This window comes from Lingula anatina, chromosome 7 (genome assembly GCF_051362555.1).
Source record: "Lingula anatina isolate TDL-2025a chromosome 7, LinAna3.0, whole genome shotgun sequence".
NCBI classification, from domain to species: Eukaryota; Metazoa; Brachiopoda; class Lingulata; order Lingulida; family Lingulidae; genus Lingula; species Lingula anatina.
This window is the reverse complement of record NC_141773.1, coordinates 8,310,584-8,326,784: the sequence shown is the minus strand read 5'-3', so window position 1 is coordinate 8,326,784 and position 16,201 is coordinate 8,310,584. Positions and strand designations below refer to the sequence as shown.

Sequence of the window (16,201 nt, the reverse complement as noted above, 5' to 3'; positions counted from 1 at the left end):
AAAAGACTTGAAGGAGGAAGAACACTCTGAGTTTGTTTAGCTGCCAAGCCATTTCAGTGATGGCAGCAGTGTACTTCACCCAACCCTTACACATATCAGTTTTGATAGACAGACCAACTTAAGGCCGGTGATAGGGTTAACTACGCTTAAAATCATGTTTTTGAGTTTTTTGTGTGTTTATATTAATCAAAAAAGTGTCTAACGTTGGATGTAATAATTTTTATGAATTTGCATTGCAAAATGTGTCTTTTGATGAGTTTTTCAACCGGCACGTGCCCCAGTCAGGCTGACAACTAAGCCACGCCTCTGTTACTAAGGGCCGTTGCCATGAGGGGGTCGGAGCACAGTTAATGAGTTATAAGCCGATTACGTGTGCGGTAATAGGTCATAAGTCTTACATCAGCTTAGCAGCGAAGAAGTCTAGCTAGTACACTATGGGGAAGAGAAAAGTTCGTGTTAAAAGTCCATTTCCAGAGGAAAGAAAGAAAATTTTGAAAGAGAGTAGGGCCTATGCGTGGCGGTTGGGGAAAACCGGCCCTATTTGTTCAGTCGGATGACTGATTTCTGTATACCTAATAAATGGGTGAAAGAGTTAATCGAATCGTTTAAATTAATAGACAAATGAAAGAAAAATCGATAAATAAATAAATAAAAACGCTAAAAAGGATACTTATAGCCTAGCTCTTAATTTTTGCGATATATATGGGCGAGCGTATCTGCGACACGTTACGAAACCGGAATGATTGTTGGTCGCCGTTTGCTAAAGGTAAATCTAATGTTGACAAAATAAAATTTTATTCTCCAAGATATGATATCATAGAGCTTGAGAGACACGCGAAAAATTGTGATGTGAATGGCCAAACGAGAGAAATCCAAGCAAGGGTTGACAGCATGATTAAAACAATAAAAATAAAAACGCATGTTAGCGGCTTTGCATTTTGCGATGTTTGGAGAAAAACAATTTCAAAATCACTGATCAAGCGTGAAGAAAGAGTTCAAAATGTATCCAAAAATGAAAATCACAAAAAGACACCGAGAATAGTCAGGACTAGCAGGTAAAACGCAAATAGGGTCCAAGTGTCATGTGTGTAAAAATAAAATATTTATTCAAAAGCTTTCTCTCAGCCACTTTTACCGCTGAATCTTGTGCAGCTGAGCGTCTCTCCGTTATCTTAGCTGGCATTTTGAGAGATACCGCTCTGAAGTAATCACTGGATTTTTCCGTTGATCTGACGATTACCAAGTGCCGTGCAAAATAATCCTGCAGCTTTACCCGTCAAAAAACTCGTATTAACACAAGTGACGGCCACTTGCTCTCGACAGACAGTTTTATCTGATCACTTTGCCGATAACAAAGAAGGAATCTCTCAGGTAAAATTACTCGATTGCCGAGGAAGAGCCATTGAAACGATCAAATGCAACTTCACACCTCTTAATTGCGGTTAAACGTAATCGCCTTTGTTAGCGCTTCCTTCTACATATCCTTGACACCCTACGGGGCATCACTAGGCTAGGACCCTCTCCAGAGCTGTCAATCAAAGTGGCGGCACGCTTACATGCCTAACGAGTGGTCGGAAAATGTAACAAAAGCACGATTTTCTGCCCCTTCAAAGCACCCAAACAAAATATTTTTAGATGACAATAAGCAATGGTTCCATCTGATCGTATAACCGATAACAGGTAAATTTGCCAGCTAAGCATTTTGACTAATAAGCCCTGTTAACCAACCTGTGAACGTTTTTGGCTGTTTTAACAGCTTTCTATATTGACGAGATAAGTGAATCGCTGCCGAGTATATCTCACTATCTGAGCAACCGATCGTTACAAAAGTTGCACCTATTGTTGTTAGGAATGTGGACTACAGCATGATATCAGGGGTTTAAGAGGAAATTGTTTGTTTGAAAGTTATCGCCTTTTAAAGTGAATAACCCATTGAAATATGGGCTGATTTAACGTAAAAGATGATAAAATCAAAAGTAAATAGTTAAAGACAATTCCCTGGTACCGCGCTGTAGTGCTTTCACCCAGCTTTATGAGGCCTTTTGAATCACTTGAATAGCTGTCTTGGTTATAGAGAAAATCCCAATACCGAAAACGGCATTTTTCCCCTCAAATTGGCGCCAGAGCGTCATCCGTTGGACACTGTACTTAATCCCCGTCTTTAATTGGCCTTTTGGGAAGTTTGTTTTAATTTTTTATTAAAACTTACAAGCCCAGGGCTTTGTTTCTATGACTTTGGTCCTTTTACTATAAGTCCCCTTAAGAGCCCAGACTATTTAAAAACAAGCCAGGAAGTGAGGTCAGTTGAGCATTTAATGGACGGGTGATCTGTGGGTGAGATAGGGATGTTTTGCTAGGGCACCTGGCCTTTGCTCTGTGACACGCTGTGGAGAAAGGGAGCCACTTATCATGTTTGTATTGTAAGCAGGAATATAGTAGGGTATTTGTCCATGGGGTGTTTGACAGGGGGAGGGGAGGGGGGTGGCATATAAACAATCTAGCAAACAAGTGCACATAACCAGGAAGAATGCCTTTGACTTTGATGGTTATGTTGGAAAGTTGTTTTTGTATGTTAATTTTTATCAGCACATGTTGTTGCAAAAATGAAGAAAAGAACAATAAATTATGGTTCTTCTTGTTATGACTTTTCTCTCATGGATACTAGTGCATTTCGCGACATGTCCTTCAAATTTCTTCATATTAAAACAGGGATGCTGGTGTAGGTACTTCAGACACATATTGGGGGAAAAGGCAAAGTTTTCTTTCTACCTCTGAGGATGGTTCTTTTTAATAAGATATCAGGTTACTTGGATGACATTTTGTTTTCATTGACAACAGTGAAGTGCCTGAAATGTTGGCTGTTTAAGGGGACCGGGGAAGGGGGGGTTCTTGGCAGAAGCCTATAGAATCAAGTAGTCATTAACATTACAAAGGAATTCAGCTTTTTAACAAGATATTGAATTGCAAATCTTCTATCCACCAAATTTGATGAAAAATTTTTTGAAAAGTAAAAAAAACAAAAAAACTAGTGAGCATTCAGATAGACACACGCTACTAGTTGAGTCGTTCCAACAGGTAATAGGTTAAACTGAATGACACACCTCAAGAGAGCAGCTAATTAAAAGTTAATCATCTCCAAACTGTTCAAGGAGATGTGGCAGACAGTAAGCTAATTCCACTGATTGCACTAAGCGAGAATCCCCTGCAGATTTGGACCAACCAAACTAGTATGATGTGTCTATCTGAACGGGGTCCTAGATATAAATAAATAACAGATAAGTTGTAAAAAAATTGATGAATAACATGAAGATGCCAAATAATTTGTTTAATTTGATGAATTGTTTGAAAAATGAGGCTCAAATTGATAATATTTGCATAATGTGACAAGCATGAAGCAGCAGTGAAACATATTGGAGCACCCTGAATGTTTGTCTGAAAACAGACCTAATTTGATAATTAACTGTACTGGGTAGCGTCTGGGGCAACGTGCCTCAAATGCCGTTAGTCTGGGTTTAATGGGTACAAAAGAAGGAAATCATCTGCATTCATAAGTAAGGTTATCCAAACTTGCCTTCCTGGAAACAAGCTATCGCTTTGCCCTGACTTGGGGGCTTGTTGGGAATTCAGTAAAGAGTTAGATTTCTAGAAAGATATCATAGTAAACTTCCGGATATGATTTCATCTTTATTTCTTGATTTAATAGTTTTTTTGTACATTTTTCTCCCAGAATGCAAGAGAGGATGCCCATGTAGAGCAGTTCGACTTTAAATATTGCAATTTGACATCTGCTATTTTTATGTGAAGTTTTAGTGGGCATCAATAAAAAAAAGGCATTCTAGGAGCAAAAATTTATATATAATAAATTTAGAAAATGAATGTACAAAGTGAAGTTTGAAGACTTTTCTGGATTGGTGAAAAAAAATGAACTGCCTTCCTCTATGGAATGTGTGAAGTAAAGTGTTTTCATGTGCTAATATAAATATAATACTTAATTCCTCTGAAACATTTTGTAATTATTTCACACTAAATCATATGTGGTAATGACTTGATCATTTCAGGAGGAAAATTGTGAATTTTACAGCTGCTACATATATTTGAGCCATAAATTCTTAAAATTAGAACATTCCTATTGAGTAATTGCAATAAAACTGAGTAGCAGGCTACCCTGTAATTTGATTTGATCCAGTTAATGTACCAAAAATGGTGTATGCAATTTTTAATGATTCTTAAAATTTTGTATAGAAAGATTAATAATTTTTCCCATTGAAAGAAAGAGGCATTACCGTACATAATCAATTATCAGTTAATTTTTACTTATTTTTTCCTCATGCCACAGGTTTAATATAGCATCAGATGTTATGAAAATGTCATAAGGCTTTTGGATAACAGAAACAAACTGCTTCAGTGTTGTTTAGCTCTGATCATTTGGGTGGCATAGTGCTTGGCTGGTGATCAATCAATATTATTAATAATTAGGTCTACCAATGACGTCTTTCAAGGTGCTTCTGATCTGGTGGATTCTGTCAGTGAATACAGCTCACGTCATCAGAATTAATTGTGTCAGGTGAACTTGAAGTGGAGATGGTGAAACAGCTAGCCATAAGAGGATCAGATTTTGTCTGGTTATCGCCTTTACCTGGCTCTTATGTCAAATTAGCCTTCCACTCAAGAAGAGCACCTGTGTGGGTAGTGATTTTCATACTTAGAACATGATCATAATGAATTTCAGAGAGAAGTTTGAAACATTTTCTGTGCAGTATGAATGAATGTTTTCATTTCAAAACAATAGGATGTAACTACTTTGCACTTTCTGTAGAATACCAGTAATAAAAACTTGTATGCCAAAGTCAGAACTATTTTATATGATACATTTTATTTAAATAATACATTTGAAATTCAGTGGAAGATTTTCGTGTGCTTTTTTGAAGTTAAAAAATCCCAGTGGTTGACATTTTGAATGTATTCTATTTCTAAGGAATGTGTCCTTTACATTACACCATACTGAAAAGTTAAATTCCAAATTATGATTTTTAATTTTAAATTCTTAGTGTAAATTGTTAAGTGTTGTTAGTTCCTCCAGTAGGAAGGTCAGTGGGTTCAACTTAGTTTTGCATTTTCTTTCTGATTCATTGACCTCAAGCTAATCTCCCCCTGTGTGGTTTGTATATTTATGTTTCTAGGAACATTTGTCATGGGCTGAAATTGCAATCAGGTGCACTTGTTCAGGTGGGACTCTGTCTGAAAAATAGTGTAAAAATGGAATTATGTATAACTTACTGTTGTTACATCTGTTCTGTGAACTTTATTAAGTTTTTATCTGGCTCAAAAAAAAGACGTTATGTGCTTGTTGGTTGTTCACTATTTCCTAACTGTCTGTGATGTATGTGGGATAGTCCTTGCAGCATTGAAAGTAATTCCATATTACTAATGCCTAGTTTGGGCCCTGATGACTAAAAATAAATGTCGCCATACTTGGGGGCAGCTTATTACTTATTTAATAATAACTGACTGCATTTCAGATGCACTGGGTTTCTGTGATTTGTATTCACTCAGTTAATTGCAAAATTAAACTATATTTTCTGATATTTGTAACTGATTTGACAGAGAAAGATAAACTTTTTTTTGCAGTTAAAGTTTCTTTTGTCAGTTAATGAGAACATGTTATAGACATGGGCCAGGATTATGAATGAAAAACATGTGACCTTAATTGTGGTTCATCACCTTGATTTTCATAGAACACTGAAAAACTGCCTCTATTGTCAGCAATTCTTTGCCATTACCAGTGTCACTTGAAATTCAGGATGCAATTTAGCTGCATGTACATATATATTTCAAACAGATAGTGTCTTTGGTTGAAGCTGTACCAGGGACTAGTTGATTTTGGTCTAAGGCCTTGGAGTTTGGTATTTTTGTGGTTAGGTTATTTCATGTCAGCCCAGTTTCCTGAAGAACCTCGGAAACTCATTGCTGCATACAGTTACAGACATAGTGGGAGGCAGGTTCTTGGTAGAGGAAAGGGACGGATTTTCTCTAGAACACCTACTATCATTATCACTTACTATCCACTAAGGAAACTGTGTGAAGTATTCATGGACCAGATAACTCTAAGAAACCATTGAGGTAGACACTCACAAAAGGTGTTCTGGCAAAACTTATTTATTATTGGAACAATAATTTTGTAACAGGGAATTTGAATCACTAAATAATCACAAAGCAATCCATATTATTTTTTCATATCAGAAAAGAGAGAATTATTCCATGTATAAATGAAGATTCCAAATTGAATCAGTTGGAAAAAAAAAAAACAAAGAAGACTTCTCTTTTGAGCTGTTGGGAATAAGACTGATCATGAGGTTCATTGCGGATTTAAAGTAAGTTATTTTTAATATTAAAATTTTAAAGGCAAGCTCAGGTATAAAGTTTATACAAGTATATGTTCCAAAAATAAGGAGATAGTTTATCATCTCAATTTGCAGGATTTTTAATCTGAAATTCACAGAAGGTGAGACCAACTTAATGCTGTAAATTTACTTAAACACTGACTGTTTAACATTAAAAAATTTCTTTTATGGCAATTCAGTGCATGTTTATTAGAATGCTGGTTGACTTTATGTGGGATAATTAAATTTTTTGAATGCTGATGTACTATATATGCGGGATTATTTAGAAATGCTTATTTATTTGTTGAATGTAGTGGCAAATTCTTAATCAATCATAAAGTAAAAAAAAAAAAGGGAAAAAACTGATTTGCACAAGTAATATAGTCACATAGTCATATAGTCAAGTAATATAGTCACATTCCTGCTTATGGTCAGTGTTACTGAAAATAGAAATTAATAACAGAAATTTATTCCAAAATAATCTTACAAAGTGAGGCATCAAAAGATTCTCATAAGATTCTCATAAAGCATTTTCCGGCTCCTTTAAATTATCTTAAAATAAAACTTAATTTACCAGTGGCAAAGAATAATTTACATGCTAAAGTAAAGTGATTCCACTGGTTAAGGTCATCTGATTAGGTTTTACTAGTGGACTAAAGCCCCCTTTACACTGGACGGCGTCCTTTCTGCGTCCAGCAGTACGGCCCCATTTGAGAGTTAAAAAATTATAATACTTTACGTGCCGACCACTGGCCGATCATTGAGCATTCATTCTGATACAAAATCAATGCTTGTGCCTCCTTTTTAAGACCACAGCGATGCCAAATTTCATGGTCGCAGAAAGGACGCCGTCCAGTGTAAAGGGGGTATAACTAGTTTGCAGTCAGATATGGCTGACCCACTTGAATGCTGGTTGGGTAATTCCGGCACAAAACCTGTTCAGTGTCTATCAGGGGTTTAGACAGCAAGCTTTTAAGTGGGTCTCCATATTTGATCAGCGGACTAGTTAGTCTGCTGTTTTGAACGCCAGTTGGGGTGCAGGATTACACAAGGATAGGTGTGCCATAACTAAGGCGAAGTGAACAGATCAACTTTTAATACTGATGTAATAACAGGGCAATATATCGAGAGTAATGTGATGTAAAAATGTGATATCTGATTAAGAATTAAGTGCTAGCTAGCTGGGAAAAACCTCTGTCTGTTGAGTTGACACTCATGTTATTGAAGTAGGCATTAATTATGTTATTCTCAGTGGGAAACCCAATGTTGTCTAACATGACTGTCTGTCATATATGGCTTTCTGCCTCATCAGTAGTACCCAGCATATCATAAAGTATTTAATCTGAATATTATTAATGAACTTGTTAGTTGGAAAAAGCACTTGGCTGCTAGTGTGTGTTCAAATCATATCACTGAGGGATTGTCTAACACATTTTTACTCTTTAGGGACAAAAAACTCGCCTAGTTTGAGGTAAATGCCATGTTAAGTCTGACAGGGTACAAGAGTTGCTGTCACTGTGTTCATTCATCATGGAGATGAACAGTAGCTATTGCTTGCAGTGACTTCATGATCAGTCACAACTTGTGTGAACAATGATAAAAATTCAAATCAGACTGTTTGTCATGGGTTTGCAGTAGAGCTGTAGGTTTTATGAATGAATATTAAATGAGTGGGATGTCAAGTTACTGGGAATGGATGTTCTGGAGAAAATTGTTTTATCAGTTTTGTATCTGTTTTGTTTCAGTGTTCAGTTTATATCAATTTAGTATCAATTTTTTGTGATACTCATGTTTTGTAAATTTGGTAGTTGAGTTTAAAAAGCCATTATTGGCATTGATGTGTGTAGAATTATAACTAGTCCTTCCCACTCCCTGTCTGAAAATGGGTATATAATATTGGAACATAACATGTCATTTTATAAAACCAGTGGTTCTTTCTGATACAGTGTTTTATGCACAAAATACAGTTAATGAGTCTAATAGTATATTGAACTCAAGCCTCATCTTGGCCTGCAGGCACTGTTGTTGTCAATAATTTAGACTTAAAGCAGATCTCACCTAAATCTACAGAAAAGCAATTTCAAAAACTATCATTTGAATTTAATGTTCTCGACTGATTTGTGTTAGGCAACTTGAGATATTCATCAGAAATATTAATAAAGACAAAACTTTCAGGAAAACATTTTTGTTTTATTTTATTTATTTATTTATTTATTTATTTATTTATTTATTTATTTATTTATTTATTTATTTCTAGTTAAGTAACTGTGTAAATGGATAAGACCCTGTCTATTTTACATATAAATTTAATTGTTCTATATTTTATATCCATTTGAAATGTTGAGTTGTGTTTATTTTGCATTACAAATACGTTGATTTTTAAGGGGAAAATGTCGTAATTATCTGAAGTCATATGTGGAGATGTTTTCATATTGTGTTTATTTCTGGTGACACCGTTTGCAGAGAATGTCCTGTTGAAAACCACCTTTTCTGCTTAATGGGCTACTTAATAGCCCTTTGGCTGAGGGAGGCACGTGCGATCTCCATACTTAATGTGTGATAAATGACCATTAAGTTTCCATACAGAGCATGTACTCTAAAAGTTTGTGATTTGTTATTTGACAGTATAATGATTTATGGGTGGGGTTTTATGTTTTGGTTTTTGCTGATCTTGTTTAACAAAATCTATCTGGTTGAAGTGAATAGGGATGACAGCATAGTTCATCAGAGAATGTCACAGGTATGTAATGGAACGTGGTATTAGCAGGTTTAGGTAAAGATGCATTTGTTTGTTGCTCATACTATACTGCCAGCGGTTAACATTACACTTTTTCATCACGTTACCTACAGAGACTAGTGTGTACACTAATATTTAGACTGCATTGAAAATTCAATAAGCAGAGGTATTTTAGAGTTTTTCCCCATAGAGGAAGTAGGAGGGAGCCCCCAGTGTATTAATGAACATGATAGCCCTCTTTTAGGGCCTTGGTTATCCAGACTTAAAGGTTTCAGAATAATTGAGAATATTTGTTGAAAAGCTTTTATTTAACTCTGTCCATTTAGCATGAAACATCTGTCACAGGGGACAAAAAATATATATATAAAATTGTACACAACTTAAATGGGAACATATTTAGTGGTAAGTTTTTTAGAACTTATCCAATAAAGCATCTTTGTAGCCAACTTCATCACAGAAAAATATCCCTTGGACGTAATGAAATACACGGGTTTTACAAACTAAGTTAAATTATGGGCAGCTTATCGACTTGTTTTTTATCATGGTTACATCTTGTGCTGTCGCCAGATAATTAACTGCGGCTGAGCCTGTGAATCTTCAGCCCCCTTAATTTCCTGTGCTTGTGAGCTACCAGCAACCCATTTGACTTGAATTTATGGAAAATGGTTCAGAACTCTTTAACAATTAGATGCTTTATTTATTCATTGTAGCACATACATATGGGTAGGTAGATGAAAATATGCAAAGGAAATGTAATTATAATTCATTACACTATTATGCATTTTACAACTATTTACATTAATGGGGTAGATTCAGAGCTGATATTGATCTATGCAGTGTGATTGCAACCATACCTCATTTAAAGTTAGGGCTAAGTGTTATCCTTTTGTGCCATGCAAATGTATTATCAATGTCAGACTCCCAGTTATGCTTGGTTTGGGCTCTAGGGTGTATCATTATAGACCGGAATCATGAATGGGGGTAGGTGCCTTTGACAAGCAGTTTGTCGCAATTGTGAATGATTATTGTGATGAGTTTTTTTGGTGATAATTCATCTGTTTTCCCAGTGGCACTGCGGTAACACTTGGGACTTTGTCTATTTGTGAGAAACTATGAATGAAATCTGAGGCTCAAAGGGCACAGAAGTGGGTGAAGGAGTTGAAAATGTGTGGGTTATATTCTTCTGTAAATTTCTAAAAAACTAAAATTAATTTCAAGACATTAAGCCCACATGTTGACTTTAATGAGGGAATGTATTGATGTGTTTTTGCAGTACTTACATACCTTGCTGCATAAGGTAGTTTATTCTGGGGACAAAGAAAGAGTAAAAAAAAAGAAAATACACCCATTGTGTAAGATATCAGAATGAAAATGCTTTTCAGTAGTACATGTGATAATAAAGGTTATGGTTTTATACTAAATGAGAGAAGCATATCCATTCTCCATTTAAACACAGGGCTGAATGACTTTGTGTAACAAATCTATGAAGCTTCTTTCTTGAATACCCAGAACTAAAATAAAATATGGCTGAATTGTTGTTTTTTTTTTTTTTTTTTTTTTTGGTCAATTTGATTCAGCCAAAGTTGATTCAGCTGTTTTTGTTTGCATGTTAGTTTTATTTCAAATAATTAAACAAATCAAAATTAAACTTTTCAAAACCATGCTTCAGACAAATTTGAAACAAGGATTAAGATCAGTGGAGAATTCCGTCCTCAGCCTGCACCAGAGACTGGATCTACTATATCATAGTAAAATGGAGATTTATGATCAGTGTCAATAATAACAGCTGCCTAGTGAGGTTTCATTTACCATACAGATGGCAATTGAACGTATAATTGAATGTAATAGATTGAATTGGATGTTAAACTGATACCAGCCCCTGAGGGGCAATACGTCTCCTGTTAGCACCCGGAATGTTGGAGTCTGATGTTGGAGTTCTAGAGCTGTGGAGTTCTCCACTCACTAAAAGTGTCAAAGATCTTTGACTGGATATATTGTCATCTTTGTATAACCATTGTGACTACCAGGGAATTTTTGTATATCAGTTACAAGTAGAAACTAGGAGAGAGATCAATGTTATTTCATTTAATTAGGTGAGTTTTGAGAATTTTTCTGTGAAAACGGGTCACCCGAGGAGGCAAATTGAACAGATGTCTGGCAATTTTGTCCAGACAGACCGACACTGGCTCTTTGTGCTAAGTGCCAGTGGCCAAGGAAGAAGTTGGGAGAAAATATACATTTTATTGCCAATCTGTCTTTTATTTGGCACAGTCTGCTAAAGCATCAGTTGTCCCAGCAAACCTGGGCCCCTGTGACTGCCAGGGTACAGAAGAGAGTTCATAATTTGTGTCCGGTTTAAATATATTTATCTTAATACTGGGTGTTTGAAACAAGGGAGCTGATTAAAGGTATGTAACTGCTGTAGGAACTGAAGTCATTTGGAAGCTTGTGTTTTGTCTGGAAAGTGTTAATGGTGTACAGTTCAAATGCAGTGGCTTTTTGGTGGGACAGATTGTTGTAGGCAGGTGTCAGACAGCTCTGACGTAGGGTTTTGAACACTAAGAATAATATTACTTCAAATGGCTTTGAAATAGGCATGTCCTCAGAATGTGTAGGCAGTTTTTACTTCAAGGTGTGACTTGATTTAATTTAACAATGTGTGCGTTGATTTACACCATGTTAATGAGGAAAGAAATTGTGAAACTTTTCTTCATTTAAGCTATTGAATCTCCACGTTTTCTCATTCCAGGTACATGAAGAATGAGTGAAGCTGACAGTGCTAGTAACAGTAGTAACCCCTCACCCGCAGAAATCAAGATGGCTGACAGTGGCGGCTCACGCACCAGCCCTGGGGAGAGTTCACCCCTGGAGGAAGAAAACATCAAGAAGGAAGTGATGGACAGATTTGTGGCAGCTGTATGTGATTGTTGTTAATTTGACAATCTGTCTGTAGTCTGGCATGTAATCACCAGCTCCCAGGGCTACATATCAAAGTCAAAACGTAGAAGCCATCCCAGTAAAATTTTGTAAAACTGTTCAGTTTCTGGGCACTGTTTCTGTCTGTGCATTGGGCTAGTATGTCCTCAGTATGTCCTGAATGGTCAGATGGCTAAAATGATTGCAGTGCAGGCTGCAGATTTTTAAATAAGAAGCTATGTACTAAATTTCCCTTTTTTTCTCCTACGGTCAAAAGATTTGATGTTATCCCTAGAACAAAATTTATTTTAAGAAAATGGTGTTATATTTATGTGTTATATCAGCACTGTATCTCTGTATGTTTTGTATTTCAGGATATGCAGTACAGGGATGCAGTGGCCAGTCCCAGCACCTCCAGTGTTACCACAGTGTATGAAAATATCCTCACTCCTACGACACCTGCGTCCACACAGGATCCCACAGAGCAACATGTGCAGTCACCTCAACCTGCAGGCACGCAGCACATGCAGACAAAACAACATCACCAACGGCAGAGGAGATCTTCTAACGAGTTCTTTGGTCGCAATGAACGCATTCACAATGAGCTTTTGGATGAGATCTGCAGTGACATGGGCATCAAAGACAGCATGGAACTTGACTTTGCCGATATAGAGATGGATTTTATACAAGATGAATTTTCATTTGCTCTTGGTGGTGACCAAATGGCAAGTTCAGATATTGCCCCTTCTACAAAACAGAGTAACCAGGGTATGGGTAATATTTTTGGGGCTTCAAGTAATCAGTTTTCGCAAAGTCAGAGTTCAAGTAAAGGTCCATTTGGGACATATGGCTCCACTTTGAGGTCAGCCTGTGGCCAAGGTCAAGGTCATCCCAATGCTTTGTCATCATGTATGCAACAGCAACAGCAATATTCACAACAACGTCAGGGGATTGTACCGTCCAATCAAAACAGAGGAAATCAAGGAGGATTTCCACCCCCGCAATATCCAGTAGGAACAGGAGCACAATCATCCTCAAGACCACCTAGTTCTTGTATGGGTTCCTCCGTGAAATCAGAACCTTTTTCCCCAGGGAAGCACAGTCGGAGCATGGACAGCATTAAAACAGGGGTGGAGACCCAGTCAGATCATGGCTATTCATCATGTGACTTAAACAGCATGAGCAGTCGTTGCTCATCTGCTGTGACATTCTCAAATCATTATGGGAGTATGGAGAGCTTACATACCGTCTCCAGTAGGGGGCATCCCGGTAGTTCGTACTCTTCTGGTAGTAGTAGTTGCATGGAGAATAGATCGTCATGTGCTCATGCAACTGCTGGCTCAAAGAGCTCCTTGGCTTCTCAGTGTTCGTGTGAAAGTCCCACATATCACGGCAGTCACCAGTGTCGTGTGCACACACCCACTAGAGATCAGCAGATGATGCCACCTCCTAATCTGATTCCATCGCAAAAGGCAGTCCCTCCTCCGCCATATTCTGCAACCAAGATGCAGCCACAACAACAGAACATTCCACCGATGTCTCCTGGCGGGCAAGTGTACAATGTAATGACCTCCACGCCACAGTCATTATCAACGTCACAGTTCTTGGATTTACCAGAGAAGACGTCCCAGCCATTTGTATCTGGTAACCCTGCTAATCAGGACCCTGGGTATACTGGTGATGTTAAACCCCCTGGGTATGCCTCCCAAGGTGGTGTATATCCTGGTAAACATCATCATAAAATGATGCCCAAGTCATCCAGAGCTGAGTACACGCCATATTCTACCACCCCTCCCCCTCTTGCCCAGCCAAACAGTATGTATGGCCAGAACGGTAATGGAAGGAGGTCATCGTTGAGTTACGATAAGATGACTTTTGATGGAACCTTAGAGTTTCAGATTGCCACTGGGCTGGCTGGAAAACTGGGCGTTCCCCAGGGAGAGCAGTACCCCAGGGGAGAGACGCAGCACCCTGGCATGGCAGGTAGCACCCCCTATAACATACAACAGCAGAAAATTAAACAAAATGCAAAGACTGTTCACTGGGGTGCTGCTGACACTAACACCCAGCAGCAGAGTGGCTACAACATGGAGCAGGATATGACTGGATATCAAAACAGGCAAAACTTGGCCTGTGCTTCGAATCTCAATATGGCCTCTCCTGCCATGCAGGGACAGGGCCACCAGATGCAAGCCCCATATCAACAACAACAGCAGAGACATTTAAATCAGGTTCCTCCCTTAATCCCAGCAGGACAGTATAACAGTAACAACTCTACTGTGCGGGCACAGGGAGCTGGGGCGGTACCACCACCACCACCGTCTCAAGGGTACCAACATCACCATGGTCCACAGGGTACTGGTGGCATGCCCCATCAAGGGTACCATACACCTCAAGGTTACCCTGCCTCACAAAATGGAAGTGGCGCTGTTCCACAAGGGTACCCTGCGGCTCCACAAAGTGTTGCAGGGAATCCCCAGGGTTACCAGGCATCACAGGTGAATGTTCCACAGGGATATCTTGGGTCACAAAATGGTGTTGGTACCCAGCAAGGGTACCATGCCGGACCACAGGCAGGAGCTGGCACCCTTCAGGGGTACCCTGGGTCACAAGGTTCAGGTAACTCAATTCAAGGATACCCTGGTTCTCAGAATGGAGGGGTACCTGCTCATATGCAGCAGGGTCTGAGTGTTACTATCCCAGAGCAGTTCCAGAGCGCCAGTTTCATGGGGTATCGTGACTCTCAAAATAACAACATGGAAGACCAGTTCAGTAGTCCCAGTTTTACAAGTTACAGAGATTCCCATCGCCAGGGACCGCCGCCGCCACAACAACAACATCAGATGATGGGACCTCATGAAATGGCAGTGCAGCAATTTCCAAATCTGCCGCATAGTACGCCAGCACAACATGGCTTCATGCAACGAATCGTAAATGATAAATCTAGTGCCTTCCGCTCCCACCCACTCTTCCCATTGTTACGGGATCTTATCATAGCAGACATGAACTTTGACAATCCCACGTTTCCATATCAACTCATATCTAGCCTGCCTGTGGAGTTTGATAGGCTGTTACAGAATTATATACAGAGAACGCCACCTAGTGGACAATATCAAAGTAACAATGCAGTGGACAGTGTGTTGATGGATGCTCTCAGATATGCTCACAGCTCTCTCATAGGTAAGTCCCATCTGACACATGTCAGCCTGTCACCAATACCATTGGTATTTAAAGAAGTTAAATTGAACACACTTGGCTTTCAACCTAGTCAGCATATCCTTAGAGCAAATTTTGAGTGAATTACAATACAATTATGTACGAGGACTTATAAGTTGGTTGAATATATATAACACCATCAGTACATATCAGTGTAGAAGGAAATTCTACAAAAGCAATCTGTAAAAGTGATACAGTCTAAATAGAACAGGAAAAATTTATTTTTAGGTTGCCAGTTTTATTTTCATGCTCATTGTGTAAAATCTTCAAAATTTCAGAGAAAATCCAGAAGAGGAAGGAAGAAGATGAGCGGTTGAAAAAGAGTCGTCCACTCACTGCCATTGAAGAATTTTGCAATAAGTTTGACCAATCTGTCAGGGATACCATGGGCAAGGTGCGTGCAAACGTGCACATGCATTCATGTGTGTTAGTGGATGGATGGATAAACAAATTTGAGTAATTAAGTGTGACTGTGATCTTTATGAAAATTTTGAGGTGACATGAATGGTATTCTTCGTTTTACATGCTTGTTTGTTATAAATAAATTGTTGTCAGAAATGAGCACCAGAGAATTGGGATTTAAGAGTGTATACTGTCTCTACCATTAGGACAAAGATGGAAACCCAGTTTGCCTGCCTCTTGTGGATTCCACTCAGCATGGTCTAGAAGCTGCAGCCCACAGTGGCCATCTGAAGAAAGAAATGACAGAGGGAGCCACTTCATCTGGTGTATCAAATTCTGGAACAACTGTCCGGAAGCATCCAGTGCTTCCAAAAGAGGTCAGAAACTTTATAGAAAATCATGGTCCACTTTTCACAGGTTTTATTCTTTACTTTGATATAAAACTAAATGTAAATGCAAGAGAAAAAATGTTTGTTACTGTAGGTCCTGTTTTTAGTCAAATTATGCTGAAAGAAATGATTATCACAAACTGACAAAACAGATTATTTAA

The 16,201-nt window shown here is 38.3% G+C and overlaps 1 protein-coding gene across 5 annotated transcripts in view; it reads left to right on the top strand.

The window, feature by feature from the left end:
• LOC106157218 (uncharacterized) overlaps positions 1-16,201 on the top strand; it is a 37,978-nt gene that overhangs the window by 19,119 nt on the left and 2,658 nt on the right. For 4 of the 5 annotated variants that reach the window (XM_087018203.1, XM_087018205.1, XM_013532799.3 and 1 more), the window contains 4 exons: positions 11,867-12,033; positions 12,408-15,213; positions 15,528-15,643; positions 15,858-16,028. In XM_087018203.1, the coding sequence (XP_086874329.1) occupies positions 11,878-12,033; positions 12,408-15,213; positions 15,528-15,643; positions 15,858-16,028 (3,249 nt within the window). In that variant the 5' untranslated portion in view covers positions 11,867-11,877. Of the gene's footprint in view, positions 1-6,348; positions 6,372-11,866; positions 12,034-12,407; positions 15,214-15,527; positions 15,644-15,857; positions 16,029-16,201 lie in introns of those variants that run through there. The other variant, XM_013532803.3, reaches the window with a different exon arrangement.